The sequence below is a fragment of the Galleria mellonella genome, unplaced genomic scaffold (assembly GCF_026898425.1).
Source record: "Galleria mellonella isolate WM207_F2 unplaced genomic scaffold, CSIRO_AGI_GalMel_v1 utg103, whole genome shotgun sequence".
In the NCBI taxonomy this organism is placed as follows: domain Eukaryota; kingdom Metazoa; phylum Arthropoda; class Insecta; order Lepidoptera; family Pyralidae; genus Galleria; species Galleria mellonella.
In genome coordinates, this window is record NW_026441966.1 from 1547762 (window position 1) to 1568978 (window position 21217).

Here is a 21217-nt window from a genome sequence, read left to right on the forward strand (position 1 = left end):
GATGTTTTCCATCACCACCCGAACTATTAATTATAGACCAACAAAATTTCCCCGAAACAGTACCATTTCAAAGAGCCCTAACCAAATATTAGAAAGGGCCAATTGGAAAGTTACAAATTAGTTTCTAATCTTGTAAAGTGTTACACGGATCTATTGGAAATTCGTATTATGTCAACCGACTGGAAGGGACAATGTAAATTTTGTCATTTTAACCGGTTATGAAAAGCGAAATAAATTTAATTGTTTCATACGATACATTATACATCGCTAACACGACGACTGAAGAATATTTTTATATACATATTATTAATATATATTGTATTTTAAAATATAAGGAATTTAGCTATGACCATAAGTTTGTGTATTTGTTGCCGGCAATAAAATAAACAAATTGGAACCATAATGTATTTATTGGAATCATAAAAAATTACAATTGTAGGGTAGTGTACGATAACAGCCACATTAGTTAAAAATAACTGTGTCGTGGCTGTCATTATATAATAGCTACATTTCTTGATGATAGATAAATATTTAAATTCCCGATTAGCAAGAAATATGTGATAAACCATTTAAGTGTTGTAGGTAACTGGCGTGGTAATAGTTAATTACCTCAATTATAAAAATTATGCTACTCTGTAATCAATGAGTAATTTAACGTGCCTGTTACGGAGATCGGCTAAGAAGTACTTGATAATGGCTAAAGTGTTTTTTTTAACAATATATATACTTTTTTTTTAATTATTTATTTATTTATTTAACAAAGTATGTTTGTATTAGCACAGAATTTATCATTGCCTCCTACACAAATAAATAAATACTAATTTTATTTTTAGAATTTAATAGTACTAAGATCCTTATGGCAGTCTATGGGGAAGGCCTCAACTCAAGGATATTCAACAGTAGATAGATAAGAGCTGAAATGATAACAATAATGATGAATTACACAATGACATGTAACTAAATACTTACGTTGATTCGAACAAATATTGATTGATTAATTGTATTATAATTTTTTAAATTAATATTTATTTCTCAAACATGCTTGGAAATGTGAGCATTGTTTTAATAATCTTATTCGAGATAAATCAAAATTGCCGTACTGGCCACATGCGGGCAGCGGCCGGCAAAAGTTGTATGAAATTTCATATCTGTCGTGTTTTGCGGCCAGATAAATTACTATATAAACTCATATCTGTCCTGTAATTTAAAAATGGAATGACCTTCTACTTCGAAACATGGCTACCAAGGAGGTGCCTAATAAAAGGTTTTATTTAAATTTCGAACTGGCTTGCAAATAGAAAGCTGTTTATTGAAAAAAAAACAAAGGACTATTATGGCGCGTGAAAAATTATTATTGTTCGTTATTTGTCATTGAACTTAAAAAGTAAAATTATGTTTTTGATATCTGCGCATTGTTTGAAAAAAGTACTATACAAGCCTTGGCTACAACTAGGCATTGATGGACTTACGTATGTGTGCCTCGGCTACGCCTCGGCCCACATTTGCACGTTCGTCCATCAATGCCTCAGTTGCTGGCCGCTGCAGTAATATACTATTTCAATTAGATATCTACATTTGTCATTACGGTTGACAAATCACAAGATGGCGGAATACTGATGCGGTGCGGTGCACCGTAGTAACCAAAACTAGGGCTGCCAAAATTACGCAGTGAAATAATAAATTATATATGTATTCACATTATTATACGTATGCATATCTGTATATGTATTTAAAAAACGAACAGATTTTCGTGCCTCCAGTCAAACTGTTTATAATGACTCATCTCCATTCAAAGGTTCACTCAAATTCTCGTTCACTCTATCCACTCATCATTGTTTAGCTGTATAATACTGAGATCGCCTACTTTTTCAAAGTCATAGTAAGATTCTTTAATTTTTTAGTTTTTTTTTTTATAATGACATCTACTTAATTTCATTTTATTTTTACTTATTCCAAATTAAGTAACATTTTTATTGACAATAGCTGTGGCATGCGCGTGAGCTGCGCGCGGTATTGGACAGTATTTGGACATTGCAACATTAATTTGTTTTTCTAAAATAAAATATTTTTTCTAAAATAAACATAGTTATTAAGTTACTCTATATTACATCAGCTACCTGCCAATAAAATCCCGTCAAAATCGGTCCAGCCATTTCAGAGATTAGCCGGAACAAATAGACAGACAGACAAAAATTGTAAAAAAATGTTATTTTGGTGTATGTACCGTATATATATTTCATATACATGTAGTAAAAGACGTTTATTTCAATATTACAAACAGACACTCCAATTTTATTTATATGTATAGATGAGACCCGTTGACAACCCTACAACACACATGCTCTAGTAACAAGCCACAATACGCCAACGTCCCGAATTGTGACCAGGCAGCCCTTACGCTCTGATTATTATTAAATTCTCATTCACTCTATCCACTCGTTATTGGTTAGCTGTACAATATTGAGATCGCCTACTTTTTCAAAGTCACTTCAAAATGAGACCCGTTGACAACCCTAGAGCACACACGCTCCAGTTACAAGCCACAATGGTGCGGTATTACACCACTGTCCCGAATTGCGACCCGGCGGGCTTTACTTACGCCTGGATTATTGTTTGTCCATAACTTGTTATTTTTCTCTGTCCACTTGTTGTTGTCGTTGCTTCGGTATTTAATTCGTGAACAGCTGCCAGTAATGTCAGCAGCGTTAAGGACGGAGTGATTTAAAATTGTAGAAAAGTTTTTTTGAGGTCAATGCTTTTGTATGTTTATTAAAGTGTGGAATAATGAACCTTATTACAATATTATATTAGGTTTAATTTGTTTTTATATAATTAGTGTTAATGTTAAGCTTATAGGATTCCGTCCTCTAAACAGGGTTGCCAATTACCAGAATATAAGTAGCTTTTTTTTATACAACTTAGAGCTTACAAGCTGACGGCCCACCTGGTGGAAAGTGGTAACCGTCGCCTATAGACATCAGCAGTACCATGGACATAACAGAGTATACTGATTCGCCCATGATATCCCCCATGCGTTGCCATTCCTAAGGACTCAGGTGTTATTCCTCTGTACCCAGTAAATTCACGCCATATCTCATCCTTCAAACTGAAACACACCCATGCAAACACAACTGCTTCACGGTTGAAACACGAATCCACCAGTCGTGGAGTCATCATAATCCACAACGTCTGAAATTCTAGAAATCTGTATAATAAATATAAAATATTATTAGGACTTTAATAAAATTTTTGTCGTGTGGTTCCTGCATAGAACAAACCATATTTCCTTTTCCGGTAGGTATCGTAAGAGGAGACTAAGGGAAATTAATGGACAAAGGATGGGCAGCAGCATCCCTTTTGAAATATCAGCAAAGGCTAACTGCAATTGCCAATCTGCCTGCCAAGCTTGGCAACTGCTGGCAACCCCCCCCCCCCCCCCTTATGTTCAGCAGTGGACAGTCAACAGCTGATATCATCATCACCATCATAGCTTCTTAACAATTTATTCCTTTTATTAGCAATAATAAAGATGGCTCTTAAGTGATGGAAGCGAATGAGGGTTACCAGGGTAAATTTCCAAAATTGAGTTTACTATTAAATTGATAAGGAAAACGGATGGTTGAAAGCTCTCCGATTACACAAAACAGGTCGCGTTTAGTAAGAAAATGTAGGATAGAATATTTCCATTAACTCGGCGAATGACTATTTAGAAATTTCAACTTAACTATCATGGGTATAAAATGTATTTTTGTACAGATTCACAGCTTACCTATCTGTATTTTTAAGTCAGGCAAGGGGTTAATGAAATAATGAATAATAAAAATGTTTATTTTGGAAACACTTCGGCTTCGTTTACTTTGGAAATTTTACACTCTCACCGTAAAAATAAATATACTGGATAGAAGTGACACTCAAATTGCTTCGTTTTTAAATATTTCGGTGTCACCAAAATGTACCCTTTTTTTTATACAACATAGAATTTGCCATTCTGCAACAAGCTGACGGTTTACCTGATGGAAAGTGATAACCGTCGCCTATAGACTTGAGTAGTACCATGGACATAACAGAGTATACTGTTTCGCCCATTATACCCCCCATGCGTTGCCATTCCTGAGGACTCAGGTGTTATTCCTCTGTACCCAGTAAATTCACGCCATATCCCACCCTTCAAAGCGAAACACAGCCATGCAAACACAACTGCTTCACGGTTGAAACACGAATGGGACAGAGGTACCCAAGCAATCGACTTTTGTGCAAAGTCTCCCTCTGGTAACCTTCTTCGCTTAAGTGTCCCTCTGTATTTGGATGGAGTTATAAGGTAATATACATGAAAAAAATATAACCGAATTTAGGATATTTATTTAAGACAAACAGACAGCTAGAACAATACACAATTGCACACTTAAATAATAATTTGACAGCCACTAAAGTTTGCACAAATGTATTACAAATGAAGGAAACACAAAATTAAACAATACTAAATTAAACAAATTAAACAATACTATTGAAAAATACAGCAACATTGTCAATAATAATGCTCAGATGTCAACAAAGCTGTCCATTTTTTTTTTTGAGAACAACACATTATTTGAGAATAATACCTGTATAACTAATATAAAAATTTTTAAAATAAATTTGAATTAAAAAAAATTAAGAAAAAATTTATTTAAAAATAAAAAAAAAATACTATAAAAAGAATAATCAAAATTTATGAATCAATATCCAATAAAACAATAGCAGTTGACTAGAGAACCGCTTTGTTTTTAAAACATTTAAAAATTAAAAACATGAGTTATATTTTACCTTTTTTATCTACCTTTTTTGTAAGGTAAAAATATACCTTACAAAAAAGGTATATTTTCCTCACATACATTTCTTGTAACGAATTCGTAACAATATTATAGCACCCTCAGAATCGACTCGATTGTAACAATCAGCAATCGATTTGCATTCGAATTCGAATCTAACCACGTAACACGATAGAATGGAATTCGTTCACAACAGACAGAATTGCTGCGAATAAAAATGAATTAACCGCATACATTACGAATTCAAGGATATCGGTATCGAGTCGCGACTCGATTAATTGAGATCCGATGTGGATTCGATTTGTCTCGTTAACATTCCCAAAGAACTTAATTCCTAATCGATTAATTCAAAGAACAAGATAATATTTTAACGTTGCGTTTACATAATGTCCAAATGAATTTTTAATTGACTTAAAACAAGTCGGTTTCATTTCACAAAACCAGAGAGTTCAAATGTTATAAAATTAATATAGACTAGCGATCTGCCCCGGCTTCGCTTCGCTTTGTAAGTAGATAGATAAATTAGTATTTTATATTAGCTATAATAGGCAAATTTTTGATACTTTGGGTTGTATTATTATAATTTTCATAGAGATGGCTAATTTTTTTAAAATGATATATAGCCTATGTCACTGGCTGTTAAAGTAGCTTTCGATAGATGAAAAAAAAACCCAATTGAATAGTTTTTGAGTTTATTCATTACGAATAAAAGAACAAACGTATTAAAAATCAAATATGTCCTCTTTATAATATTATCTCTCTATTAAATAATATGTTTGGAACATTTCAGTTTTTTCATTTATTTATTTATTATTTATTCAATATTCTTATCGATACATAATACAACTATGTGCGATATATATAACACTTGGATATTCACTTCGATACAGAAGGGGATTTCTCTATAGAAATCCCCTTCTGTATCGAAGTGAATATCATTTTATTTTATCGAAGTGAAAGCATTGCAGTTAATTTAAATAGCTAAAAAAATTATGCGAAGCAATCATCTATTGAATCTAAAAAACTATACAAATGTCAAATACTTCAAGAGATTGTTATACCATATTATTGTTTTTGTTAATTAGCACGCTGTGTTTCCTTTAAAATGATTGTACACTAAGTATAAATAGACGGTAATTTTAATATTAAATCTTATCAGTATAACAATTGCTAGGAGACCAAATAAAGATGAAATAAAATAAAAATAAAATATCAGCCAGTCGCTGGCATTGATATATATAAAATCATATTAGCTGTTTTCTGTCCATTGTCGAATAAGCAGCAGTATTTCCGAACCGATACGACATCATAACCTCCAAGAAAAGAGCATATTCCTTTTTAAAAGGCCGTCAGCATACCTCTCTCTCTGCCTCTGGTGTTGCGGGTGATCATGGGCGGCGGTGGTCACTTACCATCAGGTGAGCCGCATGCTTGTTTTCCGCCTGTGTTATAAAAAAAAAGACTGACATAAAGAACGGAGCCTTTCCTTATCGCAATTTATCAGTGAGGGAAATTTTTCAGTGGTTGCCACTCTTGGTAGGCGGGTTGGCAACTGCAATCAGGTTTATGCGACGTTTTGAGGGGGACGCTGCTTATCCCTTTACCATTAAGTTCCCTTATTTACCTTTTACGACACCCACGGGAAAGGAAGGGATGGCCCATTCTATGCCGAGACTGTACATTGATTTTCTTTTTTTTTTTTTTTTTTTTTTTTTTACAACACTGGGGGCAAACGAGCATGCGGCTCACCTGATGGTAAGTGACTACCGCCGCCCATGGTCACCCACAACACCTACGGCATTGCAGGTGTGCTGCCGGCCTTTTAAAAAGGAATATGCTCTTTTCTTGAAGGTTATGTTGTCGTATCGGTTCGGAAATACTGCTGCTGGAAGTTGATTCCAAAGAGTGGTTGTGCGAGGAAGAAAGTGCCTTGAAAAACGCACGGTGGAGGACCGCCACTCGTCCAGATGGTTGGGATGAAATTTTAGTTTATGGCGGGTTGTACGATGGTGAAAATCTGCAGCAGGTATCAATCCGAACAATTCTTCAGAGCACTCCCCATGATAAATTCGGTAGAAGATGCACAGAGATGCAACATCTCTACGCAGTTTCAGTGGGTCGAGCCGGACAGTAAGACGCCGATCGTCAACAATTCGAGCTGCCCGACTTTGAATGCGGTCTAACGGAAGGAGTTGGTACTGTGGCGCTCCTGCCCACAGGTGAGAACAGTATTCCATGTGTGGCCTCACTTGAGCTTTATACAGTTTCAGGCGGTTTTCTGGCGTGAAATACCGTCTCACCCTATTGAGCACCCCCAACTTTTTGGAAGCTATCTTAGCTTTTTCCTCCAGATGACCGCAAAACTGGACGTCGCTAGATATATCGACGCCAAGAATCCCCAGACTCGACTTATTATCAAGGGAAGTGCCCTGAAAGTGAGGTGATACGACAAACGGTGTCTTTTTTGCGGTGAACGCGCAGACTTGTGTCTTCTTAGGGTTAAAGTGAACAAGATTGCGTTCACCCCAGATCGAAACTTTATCGAGTGAAGTTTCGATTTCAGACACAAGTCTGTTCCGGAGCTCATCGGTATGTGCCCGCGAGATCTTTGCATGACCGGTGTATAATGCATCTCCTGTACTGTCGTCCGCATAACAATGAATATCACTGATCTGTAACATATCATTGATATGCAGAAGAAACAGTGTTGGAGATAGTACACAGCCTTGCGGGACACCAGCATTCACAGGTTTTAAGTCAGAGCATGCTCCGTCGACTACGACCTTAATGCTACGTTCCTTAAGAAAGCTGGCGACCCAACTGCACAATCTCGCAGGCAACCCAAACGAAGGTAGTTTTGAGATTAGTGCCCTATGCCACACCCGATCAAAGGCTTTCGCAATATCCAGACTAACAGCTAAGGCCTCTCCCTTATTCTCGATTGCCACTGCCCATCGGTGTGTTAAATAAACTAAAAGATCACCAGCCGAGCGTCCCCGTCGAAAGCCGTACTGGCGGTCTGAGATCAGCTGGCGATCCTCTAGGTACCGGAGCAGTTGATGGTTAATAACTGATTCCATGACTTTCGAGAATAAGGAAGTGATAGCTATGGGCCTATAGTTAGCTGGATCTGAGCGGTCTCCTTTTTTAGGGATCGGATGCACCAAAGCAGTCTTCCAAAACTTTGGGACTATACCTGATGAGTAACAGAGCCGAAAAAGACGCGTAAGAACCGGAGCCAACTCTGGTGCGCACGTCCTTAGCACAATTGGAGGAATGCCATCGGGCCCGCTCGACTTATGGATTTCAAGGGAGAGAAGTGCTCTACGCACTGATCTTTGCGTGAATTTAACATCCGGCATAGAGCTCCTTCAAATCAAATCATATTTATTCGCTTGCTGCATGGTACAATAAGAAGTTACATATACAGGCACATAACATGCAGCACCCCGCACAGGTATGCAAATGTCAAACTGTATTTAGTCTTCATTATATTACAATTATAAAGTCCAAACATTTTCCAAATTACAATATTCTTTATGTCAAATTATCATATAAAATTATGGTTTATATTTTAAGTAATTTTTAATATATGTAGGTCCAAGGGGCCAGAAATAAAATTCCTTTTTACACAAGCGATTCAACTATATAATTGACGCAAAATTAAATCTTTAAAATAATTCGTAGGACACACACACACTCGTTCAGTCGTCGTCAATCTCCCACTTTCACTCTCTAACCGTTCCTCACTTCACTCCACATCAGTCATCCTTCCTTGTATTCCAATCTATGCATACAACATTCACTTTTAACATACGTTCCGTTTCATACCAATCCCACATATATTACATCTTTTATTACATTTTTTGTCATTTAAATGATTTTATACGATGTCTTCACCAAATCTTTCAAATATTGATTTTGACAATTCCTTTATTGAGTACCGTTTAATCTTTGGCTAAACAGATATTCGGGAGTAAGTATTCAGTAATAATAATAATAATAACTAATTATCAATCTAACATTTGACTGATAACACATAGAAGGAATTAACGGCAAACAAAGCACAGTATAGAGGGGAAGTGTCAAACTGTCATGAGCTAAACAAAAACATTGCGGTATTGAACGCTATTGAGCTCTGAATAGTGCTGCCAATCAAAGGAATAATTAATTACGCGAAACAACCATAAATCCGCAAATTAATAAGTTTGTAGGGCAACGTTTATTTATGATGAAATTATTGGTTCTTTAACAGCTGTGTTATATGTGCTAGTTGGAATAGAAAGAGTTAGCAATTATAAGAACCAGAGGGAGACTTTGTACAAAAGTCGATTGCTTGGGTACCTCTGTTCCATTCGTGTTTCTACCGTGAAGCAGTTGTGTTTGCATGGATGTGTTTCGGTTTTAAGGGTGGGATATGGCGTGAATTTACAGGGTAAAGAGAAATAACACCTGAGTCCTCAGTAATGGCAACGCATGGGGGGTATCATGGGCGAAACAGTACACTCTGTTATGTCCCTGGTACTGCTCATGTTTATTGGCGACGGTTACCACTTTCCATCAGGTGGGCCGTCAGCTTGTTTGCCATTCTAATTTGTATAAAAAAAAGACTGTAAACTAAGTGGACTGGAATTCCTTTCTTCGTTTTACGTAACGTTCAATCGAAATTGTCAATATGTTATGTCAATCTATGTCATTGACATTGTCAATTGATGTGAGTTGATATTGGGTCACCCCTTCCTTTCTTGTGGGTGTCATAAAGGAATTTAATGCATGAATGGCGAATAGCAACGTCGGATATAACATCACCAAAGCCTAATTGCAGTTGCCAATCCGCCTGCCAAATATGGCAAGTACTGGAAAACTCTCCTAAGGGTTATGATATGTTATGATCTTAGATTATGTAGATAAAGTGTCTCTATAGAAATGCTTCGAGAAAAACTGGTTAACTTCTTCATGCAATTTTACGTGATAAATAGTTAAGAGTGATTTTTTTATAACTTCTGCATTTATATTGTGTTATAAATTCTGTATCTTTTTAATGCGTAAACACTCAATTTATTTATTATATAATACATCAAGATACATTTTATGCGTAAATATATAGAACTCTGATAAAAAAACGAGTCAGATAATTTTACGGTTAGCTGACAAAAAGTTGACCAGTTTTGAGGTTCGATGCTCTATTTATATATTTATTTTTTTTATTTTATTTATTCATAAACAAAAATTTGTATTTGAATGTTATAGTAGATACAATAATTTCATACACTATATAAAATATAAATTAAATCAAGCATAAAACAAATATTATAGTCACTTAGTCATCTCTTAACATAAACAATATAGATATATATTCAAATTTACTATAATTAGAATTCGTCAATTGAGTACAGACACCTTTCTAGCAGTAATGACTTCAATTTTGTCCTGAAGATATTTAAATCATTCAGTGACTTTAATTCCTTAGGCAGCTTATTAAATAACACCACCGCTTGGTTTCGTGGACAATGTTGTACTATGTTAAATGTGGGTATAATCTAAGGTTATGATGAATGATACAATATAGTTTCAATTAACACATAAGTGTCAATATATTGTTATGCCTTTTATTCTCAGAAATATTATAATTTATAATACATATAGCATAGAATTAATTTTTTTTATCAATCAGACAAATGTCATTGCGAATAATTGGATGGATTGTCAACGAGTGGTTGTCATTATCAACTTTAATAAATCTATCAATGAGCTTCAATTAAAATTCTCATCAAGTGCCTTCGATATCGTGCCTGCGATTGACAATGTCTTCAATTGGATTTTGTAAGTTATCAATAGCAAATATCAGTAAGTAAAATTGACAATTGCGTTTAAATTGTCTAGGGGCCTCTTTAGATATACGACCGTGCTGAGTTATTAACCCTTCTTTGCTTAATGGTGGAAATTTCCATCATAACATTGAATGCCCAAAAATTATTTAAAAGAACAAATTCACTTTAAGTTGTTCGTGTCTCATACCTTTTTAATGTCCTTTGCAGAAAAAAAAAACATAACTGTCAAATTTATTTTTTAACCATTTTTCCTTTAATTTTGAACATGAATTATATCAACTTGATTTATTTCACCAATAAAAAAAATCATGCAATAAGCATAAGCATATTTTGTAAATTTTGTCGCTTGTAAAAACTAGTAAAATGGAATTTGATAATACAACATTTAGTGTCAATCAATCAACCAATCAACATTTAGTGCAGTATCACAAAGTATCGTAAAGGATATGTAAGATCTGACAGTCATTTTGTGACACCCCATAAAGGCATTGCAATGTAGACAGAGTACCTTATAAGTTATATTTAGTTGGTATTCATCATAGTCATCATCTCAACTATTATCTGTTCACTGCTGAACATAGGCATCCCCCATAGACTACCATAAGGAATGGTCTGATTCCCTGCAATGCATTTGAGATTGTCACTCCATCTAGTGGGCCGTACTACTCAAGAATCTTTCTTTACCATCGGTTGTTGATTTTTCAAGCTATGTGATCAGCCCATTGCCACTACAGCTTGCTTATCTTAAAGCATACATATAGTTATGTGGAAGTATTACAGTTAAAAAAATCAAATATTGATATAGTAATAATCTATACTTATAATAAATCTGTAGAGAGGTCAATTCTGTACATGAAATATATTTCCAAAATAACTATCAGGGGGTGATTAGTGATCAAAACTGATACCAAAAATGCAATCAGTAAAATTTTTTGTCTGTCTGTATGTTCGTTATAGAAACAAAAACTACTTGACGAATTTTAACGAAACTTGATACAATTATTCTTCATACTTCTTGGCAGGTTATAGTATACTTTTCATCACGCTACGATCAATAGGAGCAGAGCAGTGAAGGAAAATGTTGGGAAAACGGGAGAAGTTGCTCAATTTTTAAGCTTCTGTCGCGTGTGCAGCCTTAATGGCCACTTTTTAAAATGTAAAAATGTTCACCCGTGAGATACCGGGACGGGCTGCTAGTATTAAATAAATCAATAAAATAAATAATACTATATATGTATATAATAAATATATAATAATATATTAAATTTCACTCTTAATTAATATCTCTTTAAATTCCATTACTGGCAAGTTTCTAAAAGTCAGGCAACAAATTGTACAATATATAATTTTGTCTTTAGTTAAAAATCCAGGCTTTTGTTCCCTCGGTTATATGAAAAGCCATTGGTTCTGAAAGGAAAGCAATCTATAAACTATATAACAAGCGCATTGTCCACGATCGCTTTCTACTGACGTAAAATTTATAGCCCTGAAGACGATAAGATGTCAGCCGCTTGCGATGGTTTACACGTCGGCGACTGAAAGTTGCTCAACTATGAATCCGATCAGTTAGTAATCTTATGATTACTTTTATTAGGAGAAATAGTATTTTTAATAATGAGGTTCTTGGATCTTTCACTGGACATCATCATGGTTAATTCTTGTGGAATTCATCACGACCTGCTCTCATCCTCATCTGTCATCTCTTATTGCTACCTTGACAGCAAATACCAATAGCGCAGGCGGTGTTACCATTCCATTTTCATCCAATAATATAATCTGCTAATATTTTTTCGAATAAGTATTACTTTTTTTTAGATTAGCCCTTAATTTCGTCTACCAATTTGAATACGTATGTGAGTAACAGGTACATTTGTTATGTATTGTAGCATTTTTCTCATTCAGTAATTAATGGATAAGTGTGACAAGGATATTAACCTACTATTATAATATTGACCAAGCGGCTTGGTATACCATTCATTTCGAGTTTTTCTATTCTTGCCTATGTGTACTGTGTTCTTTCTCCCAGTTACCACTCTCGACATACTGTTCATGTCTATCATCATGGGTCATCAGCTTGTCCCATAGAAATTTTTAGATCAAAATAACGGGTTTTGTCACAATTGCATTCTTGTTTTTTTTTTTTTTTGTGTGAGACAATCTTTAATTATTACGTTATTTCACCATCATATTTACATTAATAATTTGCTAACTAATAATTGTAACTACACTTAAAAACAAGTAAAAACTACATACTAGTACTAACAAAATACTTCCAAAGCTCGACTGAGCAGAGCAACGAAAAATCGCCAACGATCGAAAGAATGTAAACGCAATTTTTAAAATATATCTTCCCTTCGAAGCTTGATCGCTTGGGTTGAAGACTGTAAACGTTAATATTGGAACTAGTTTAAAGTTTTAACGTCACATATAACTTTAGTACTGGATAGAAAATATTGAAGGAGATTCATTGCTACAGTTGATTCACGAGGGTTATTAGAAAATTTTATCATATGTATTATCATAGTGGTTCGTCATCGACTGGGAATTTACTCTTATACTTTATATCGGTATTTCCCAACGTGAGGCCCACGCCCAACAGGGGGGCAATTTGATAGTTAAGGGGGGGGGGCAGTTAAAAAATGAACTCGAAGTGAAGCCATTTAAATGCAATGCTACGAGTAGATATCAGTGCCAAATTTAACAAAAAAAAGTAAATAAAAAAAAATACTGTAAACATTTATTAGGTATAATTTCGTTTGACATTACCAAAATATCAACTAGGAGATTAGAGTCGTCAAGTAAACTTTGTCGGGGAAAATTATGTATGGGGGCATAAAAATTTTGGAAATGTTTAAGTGAGCTTTTGAGTTTTTTCCAAGAAACTCTGTACCCTGTAAATTCACGCCATATCCCACCATTCAGACTGAAACACAGCCATGCAAACACAACTGCTTCACGGTAGAAACACGAATTGGACAGAGGTACCCAAGCAATTGTACAACAAAAGTCGACCTCTGGTGAGAAGAACGTCTTCATTAGTAGTACTTATTTGTGTAAATCGCGTAATTTTCAATAAGTAACCAGTATTTTCTATATAAATGTTAATCCGGCCCGTTTGTTCGAGGTAAGTGGTGCTTATGATCTAAAATGAGTTTCAATCTAGCCGCCTATTGTTCGGTTTAAAGACGTCGTAAAGCCGGGCTCACGGCGTGCGATCCGGTGGGAGGACCATAACTCCGTGATGCAATTGCATTTCGAGAATGTTTATCGAGACTTGTGCTAGTAGTCAAAATGTAAATAGTAGTTTTTTTTTATTTAATATTATAACATTTTTTTTCTTTCATTCCTGTGGGTACAAGTAACACCCGTTCACAAGTATGCCAGATGGCAGCCATCATTACGCTATACCATATTTTAGGGAATTCAACGACCTGGCCCATTACGTCGCCGCCATTCAAGACCTTAGTGAGCATGACTAGATTTTTTTTTTAATAGGTGTAAATGGTATGGTAACCCCATCTGCGCTAACGGGATACGCTGGCGGAGCACCAGTGAAGGGTGATAGATGAAAATGAAAACAGGCCAGTTAGCCCATTATGATGAATGCATCAGGAATTAATCATGATAGTTTCCAAGGAGAACCGCGAAGAGGTCGACTTGGTTGAGTATATTGCTAGCAATAGGATTCTCAGTCTCCATTACTAACAATCCCTTTCCCCACACACGTAATATATAGGAACGTAGAAGGATATAAGCCACCTTTTATCTCGGTTCATGTCGAGTAAACATGTTCGCCGTATATGCCCCGACATAATATGGGCCCCCTTTCCTTTCCCGTGGGTGTCGTAAAAAGCGACTAAGGGAGGGCGAGAGATGGGCAGGAGCATCCCTCTTAAAACATCTCTAAAAGCCTCACTACGGTTGCCAAATCGATAGCAATAGGATTCTAAGTCTCCATTACCAACAATCCCTTTCCCCCAGTATATAAATATTGTAACTAAAATATATAGATATAGCAATATATTACACAATCCTACTTAAATAAAACAATAAACAACAATAATATACTATATTTGTACATAGTGGACATAAGCCTGCTATTAGCACCTTACACAGATATTAATAATTATATCAATAATTACTAGTACCGCATTCGAGTATTCTGACACTTCCCTACGGTTGACTGGGAGAGAATGCTTGTAGCATTAAGTCCGCCATCTACACATATATGTACTAATGAATAAATAAATATTATTAAAAGGTCATTAAAATGTTGTTACACGAGTACGTAAATTTCTTTGTTTATATAACTTCAAATTATAGACATTCGCTCACCGAATTACTAGATAATAACAGTCTTATTATTTTAAATACAAATAATAACTTGGTTAATATTTAACAACGAGCTGTCGGCTAAGTTAGCAACTGTAATTATTAAGATACTGCTTACAACACTGAAACAACAATCAAATAAAATTTAAATCGAAAAACTTTGCTTTTATCTAAGAAACACTAAATAGCCAGACTGAATATACGAATTATTCGTATATTAGTAGACTGAATATGTTTATTTTTAAAACTTGTGTTCATTTTTATCTCATGTCTTGTACATGTCTACTTCCCGTGTAGTCCCGGCATAGAATAGAACACCTTTACCGTGGGTGTCGTAAGAGGCCACTAAGGACGGGCAAGGGATGGGCAGCGGCGCCCTTTTAAAACATCTTTAAGTCCTAACTTTGGTCGCCAACCCAAACACTGCCAAGTGTAGCAACTACTGGCAAAACCCCCTCTAGGGGGAGGCCTATGTTTAGCAATGGACAGTTAAAGGCTGATATGATTCTTGACGTAAAACGCCGAACACCCCCTGAAGAAGGCTTCCGGATGAAGTCGAACCAATTGTCGGAAACGACAAAAACACAATGAGTTCAATGATTTCCCGTTCCACGTGTCATCATATCAGTTTCTACTTGTCCACTGCTGAATTCAAGCCTCCTTACTTACTAGTGAGCTATATGACTACTTACTTACTTGTTACAAATTTATATATATATTCTTTGTTGCACTTGTAAATTACATTGTTAATGCATTTATAAATATTGTGATCAAGAGTTGACTTATCTCTGGCAGAGATCTCTTCCAGTCAACCCAATACAGTTAGAAAACATGTCGTCAGCGGGCAGCTGAAGTGATACAACTATTAATATTTAGAATACATAAACAAATATACAGTTAAATAAAATATTACATAAATACATATACTATAAATAAACTACCTACTTATACAACAGATGTTAAAATAAATGAATATACTACCCACAATAGAATTTTAGTTGAATGATTTTAAGGTTTGACAGTTCAATTAGAAAAATGAAAAATTAAGATTATGACTCAAAAGGGAAAGAAAATGGAAATTCAACCTTATTAGTAAGATCAATTTATTTTGTCAACAGGCGAAGTGGAGCGGCTGCTACGCGAATACCGACAGAATCAAGAGCTGGTGCGTAACATCGGGGCGCATTACTACCAGATCATATACCCCGTGCAGCTGCGCCACCACGAGAAGATGGGCATCTCGACGCGCGAGGTGAACACGCCGAAGGTAAGACTTTTTACAACAAGCAAGTACAAGTTGGCGTCCAAAAATTTGGGGTGCCCAATAGAGCGAAATAGAGCAAACCCCGAGACAAACACTATTGTTGTACAAGTCGTAAGTCTGGCCCCTCATGGAATACTGCTGTCATCTGTGGGCTGGAACACCTGTATACCAGTTTGGTCCTCTTGATTTGCTTCAAAGATGGCTTATGAGAATTATTGATGATCCCAAGCTCACAGGCGGTATCGAGTACTTAAGTTTATTAAATTTTTATTTTATTTATTTCGAATTAGGCATACCAACAGTATACATATTATACATAGATTGAATAACATTTTTTTGCGTAGCATTCTGATATGCATACATAGAGCAGGCGGTCACAACATTGACTACAGAGGGCCTACCATGAAATGTTTTTGAAATTTCGGGTCCGAACGAAACAAAAATTTGATGCTAAAATTACATGATACGTACCGTTTAAAAAAAATTAAAAATGCTAAAATATCGTTCCTTTGAATTTTTATGGTAGGATTTATGACAAACGAATTATTAAGCTCCATTTACAGGGTTGATTTCGGTACGAACAAAAACACGAAATTGAGCCCCAAAATTCGGAATTTCATATGTTATATAATGTATCATGTCATAGTTATATAACAATAATATAATAAATTAAATTTATAATTAAATATTTTGTTATAAAACTCAAATACAAATATAAAGCAAAACTAGGCAATACAATCAAATCTACAGGGTCTTCTGTACCTTACCGCGAAACACTGCCAACGAGTCATGGCTTACGTCTATATCCGGATCTAAACCGCATATACTCCTATGATTATAGTTACTGCATATTCTTGCAAGCGGAGCACTCAATCCTAAATTAGTTTTGCACAGTGGCACATAAAATATCTTATTGATGGGATACCTAGGGATACTGTGAGGAACTACATATTTAAATTCACACAACAGCTCAGGACAGTCCACATCATGACGCGTAATCTTATGAAGGAATGCCACAGACGACAACGATCAGACAGGGTCTGCATAGTGAAGAAGTTAAAACGCTGGTTGTACTGGCATCTGAGCGATATATTCTGTGCAAACCAAGCCAGGTGCCTAGTAATAGCACGCTGTACACTTTCTATTCGCTGTAAATGACATGATTAGAACGGACTCCAAACCTTGTTGCTGTACTCTAGCCGACTTCGGAGTGTAAGCAAATTTTAGTTTTTGCTTGAAATCCCCTGGAAGTGCATTTTATGAAGTCTAACATTTGAGTCGATTCCGTACAGCAGAGTCAATATGAGATGCGAACGTTCATTTAGTGTCCATTAATATAACCAAATCTCTAACCCGCTAAGTAATTTGAAGCTACCAATCCCTCGACCATTAGATTTTCTTAGGCACTGCTTACTGCACCCACGGGAAAGAAAAGAATAGTCCATTCTATGCCGGGACCACACGCTAACCAACCTATGCAGGATCTAAATTCTAATTTCTTTTATAAAAGGGTCAGCGTTGTAATTTTGAGAACGCATAAAGTGGATTATTCAAAATCGAATCTATTTTTTAAACTTGTACTATAAAAACTCAGATGAGGCGTACACGGAGAGATGGCATTCTAATATTAATGATTAATGTCCCGCGCCGTGGGACACCTTTCCCCGTAATGGACGGGCGTTTTATTTTTTATTCTGTTTATCATCTAGCTTGTATATATTATTTTTTATACATCTCGGAATGGCAAAGTTGACGGTCCATCTAATGGAAAGTGGTATTTATCTATAGACGTAGGTACTACAGACATCACAGTATATGCCATGATACACATGGTACCCGTAATGCGTCGCCGTGCTTTATGTCTATGGTCTATGGTATTATTTTTCCGTATCCCGTAACCTCGCTAACATATCCTGTCCTTAAGACATGGCAAAAATGCAAGTACATTATATCTACTCAGAGGCAAAAACAAAAGTGGGATAATAGAATCCATGCTGACAACTTTTATACAAAGTAAACCTTCAATATATTTATTTTTATTTTTTATATTTTATTGTACACATTAGTTATAAAAATATGACAAAGATAAACAAAAGTACAAAGGCGAGCTTAAGGCTGATAGAGTTTTCTACCAGCAAACCCAAAGTGGAAAGGAGCATCAATGTCAGCGGGTACAGCAGTGTACAATTTTTAAACAGCATTAATTAATTACATTATATTTTAACGTACAAATACACATATACATATATATGTATATATATTACAATGACGTGTGGTCCTAACATAGTATGGACCACCTCTTCCTTTCTCGTGGATGTCGTAAGAGGCGACTGATGGAACATAATGGCAGAGAGATGAGCAGCAGCGTTCCCCTTTAAACATCACCAAAAACTGCGGTTGCCAACTCGCCTGCCAAGCGTGTAAACTACTGGCTCAGCCCTCCTATTGGGAGAAGCCTATGTTCAGCAATACACAGCTTATAACAGACTTGATGATGAATTATTATAGGTATTAAACTTAAATTTTTAATTACTATATTTTATTACTTAATAAAATATATTAATAAATATAAATAGATGATTGTTCAAATATTCCCTCTGTGACAGTGCATGTAGTGTTTTACACCAGATTTCGCTGTAAAATAGCGTTGAATTTTTAAAAAGTACTTGGGTCGGGTTGGGTAATATTTTATTTTATTTACGAACAGAAAGTAGCCGTTTGATTAAATAGAATTAAATATTTATGTGAATATTTTATTCGAAATCTTATAGTGAATTTCATAAATTTATGTTTCATTCTTTTTAATTTATAACTAACAAAATAGGTCTTATGTTGTCTGATTAAATAAATATTATTATTATTATTATTATTATATATATATTTATAAAAATATTATTGTTACATATTTATAAATAAATAAATAAATAATGTATTTATTATAATGGTGTCCCATGTCAGGTTTCCCAGATACAAGGCTCGACCTACATATATGGGGACATAACATTTTTTGAAAAAATATGAATAAAGTTGAATGTTCTTTGGACATGAAAATATTTATAAAAAATCTTTTGTAGCGACTTCAATAAAATGTTCTCGAATCTCAATATCTTTGTTAATCGCATATCGACTTTTGAACTACTTCAAAAAAGGTAAAGATTATCAATTCCGTGGTGTTTTTATTTTATATTTGTTACCTCATTACTCCGTCAGTTAGAAATATTTATTTCGATTTAGAAAATTCTTATTTTATCTCAAAGGATATATTTTTATATTAGTCACATAGAATTACTATTAAAATCGATTCTGTAGTTTAGTTCATAAATCAAAATAACTAGATTTTTTATAACAAATTTTACAAATACAAATACAAGTACAAAGACTTTATTGTGGAACTACTATTTTGTATGGTTTGTATGTGGAAAGACTATTTTGTATGGTTTATTATAACTGATGGTATTGTATGGTGTCAAAAATAAAAAATTATAACTGAATTGAAAATCTTCTTCTTTTTAAAGTCGGTTGAAGAATAAGTGAAAACTTAACAAGCACGGATTTTCTAAAATATCAATGAAATAAAAAAAATAAGGGAGCAGAGTACAAAGTCGCTCGTGAAAATGAGCAATGCAAAACTCAATACAAAATGAGTAACTCAATAAGCCAGTATCGAATGTACTAGAATCATAATGTGTCGAGATGGTTCTCGACACATTATTTTTACCAATACCAATTTAAGCTATGTTTAATAGGGTTCCGTACTATAAAATTAATAATAATACATGGTCATATCAATTGTTAACTGATCACTCTTGACCATAAGCCTGTCCCTTTAAGAAGAAGAAACAAACCTTTCGGAGTTTGACAGCCCCATTGCTAGCAATGTGCCCTATTAGGTCGACCTCCACGTGGTTCCCCCTGGAAACCATTGTGAACAATTCTTGTTGAATTCGTCACGATGGGCTAACTGACCTGCTTCATCCTCACCTATCATCCCTCACTGGTGCCCCGTCAGCGTATCCCGATAGCGCAGGCGGGGTTACTATTCCATTATCATCCATTAAAAAAAAAAACCTGAGTTAATGAAATATGAACATAACACAACACATATATAATACAACTAGAAGTTTAAAATTTACTTTAGTTCAATATATACCTACACACAAGCACTTCTAAGGTGTGTTTTCGCTAACATATAGTAGAATCCCGTGGGACTATTCCATGTGAAATAGCAAGTGCAATTATAAAATTGGTCAAGTGCGAGTTGGACTCACATACATTAGGGTTCATCTTCAAATAGACGACTAATAAAATTTTTGTGGGGAAACCAGTTAATGAGATTAGCACAGGTCCGTTACAAGTTGCCAACGCAGTTGGGGCTCGGTGGATTTCGAAAGGGAACCCGGGTCCCCAACATTTTGGCGCGGCGAGGGATGCCGTGGTGGTTTAATTTTTGAACCAAAATAACTGTTTTTGGGCTGAATAGATAGGTAGATAGTAAATTTATAAATATTGTGTTTAACATTTTCTTTGTTTTAGAATTTTTTAACCGACTACAAAAAAAGAGGTTCTCGATTCGGTTGTATTTTTTTTATCATCAATTGGAACATAATTTACGATTAAACAATGTTAGTTAAAAATTTTGCAATTTTATATATATATATATACCTTTGTTACAGTAGCAAATTAACAATACTCGTAATCAACAAGCAATGAATAGATTGATAAATGTGGAAGAGAAAGAGTTCTGTTTGAATCGAAACGTTTGTCGTTCCATTGTTTCTAGCTACCTCAATAGGAAACGAGCGTGAAGGATATGTATTTACAGCATATACAGCATTAGTAGTTACAGAAATGTAACACCGCGATGAACGGATGGACAAAAAAAATCATAAGGGTCCCTATTTACCATTTGCTACGGAACCCTAAAAATAATATTCTCACCTGTACCGTGAGTTTATTAAATATCCAATTCTAGAAAATTCCAT

At 35.0% G+C, this 21217-nt stretch overlaps 1 protein-coding gene across 1 annotated transcript in view; it reads left to right on the forward strand.

The window, feature by feature from the left end:
* LOC113513332 (disintegrin and metalloproteinase domain-containing protein 22) overlaps positions 1-21217 on the forward strand; it is a 747642-nt gene that overhangs the window by 455147 nt on the left and 271278 nt on the right. The window contains exon 6 of the mRNA XM_052903078.1: positions 16090-16238. Within this exon, the coding sequence (XP_052759038.1) occupies positions 16090-16238 (149 nt within the window). The remainder of the gene's footprint in view (positions 1-16089; positions 16239-21217) is intronic.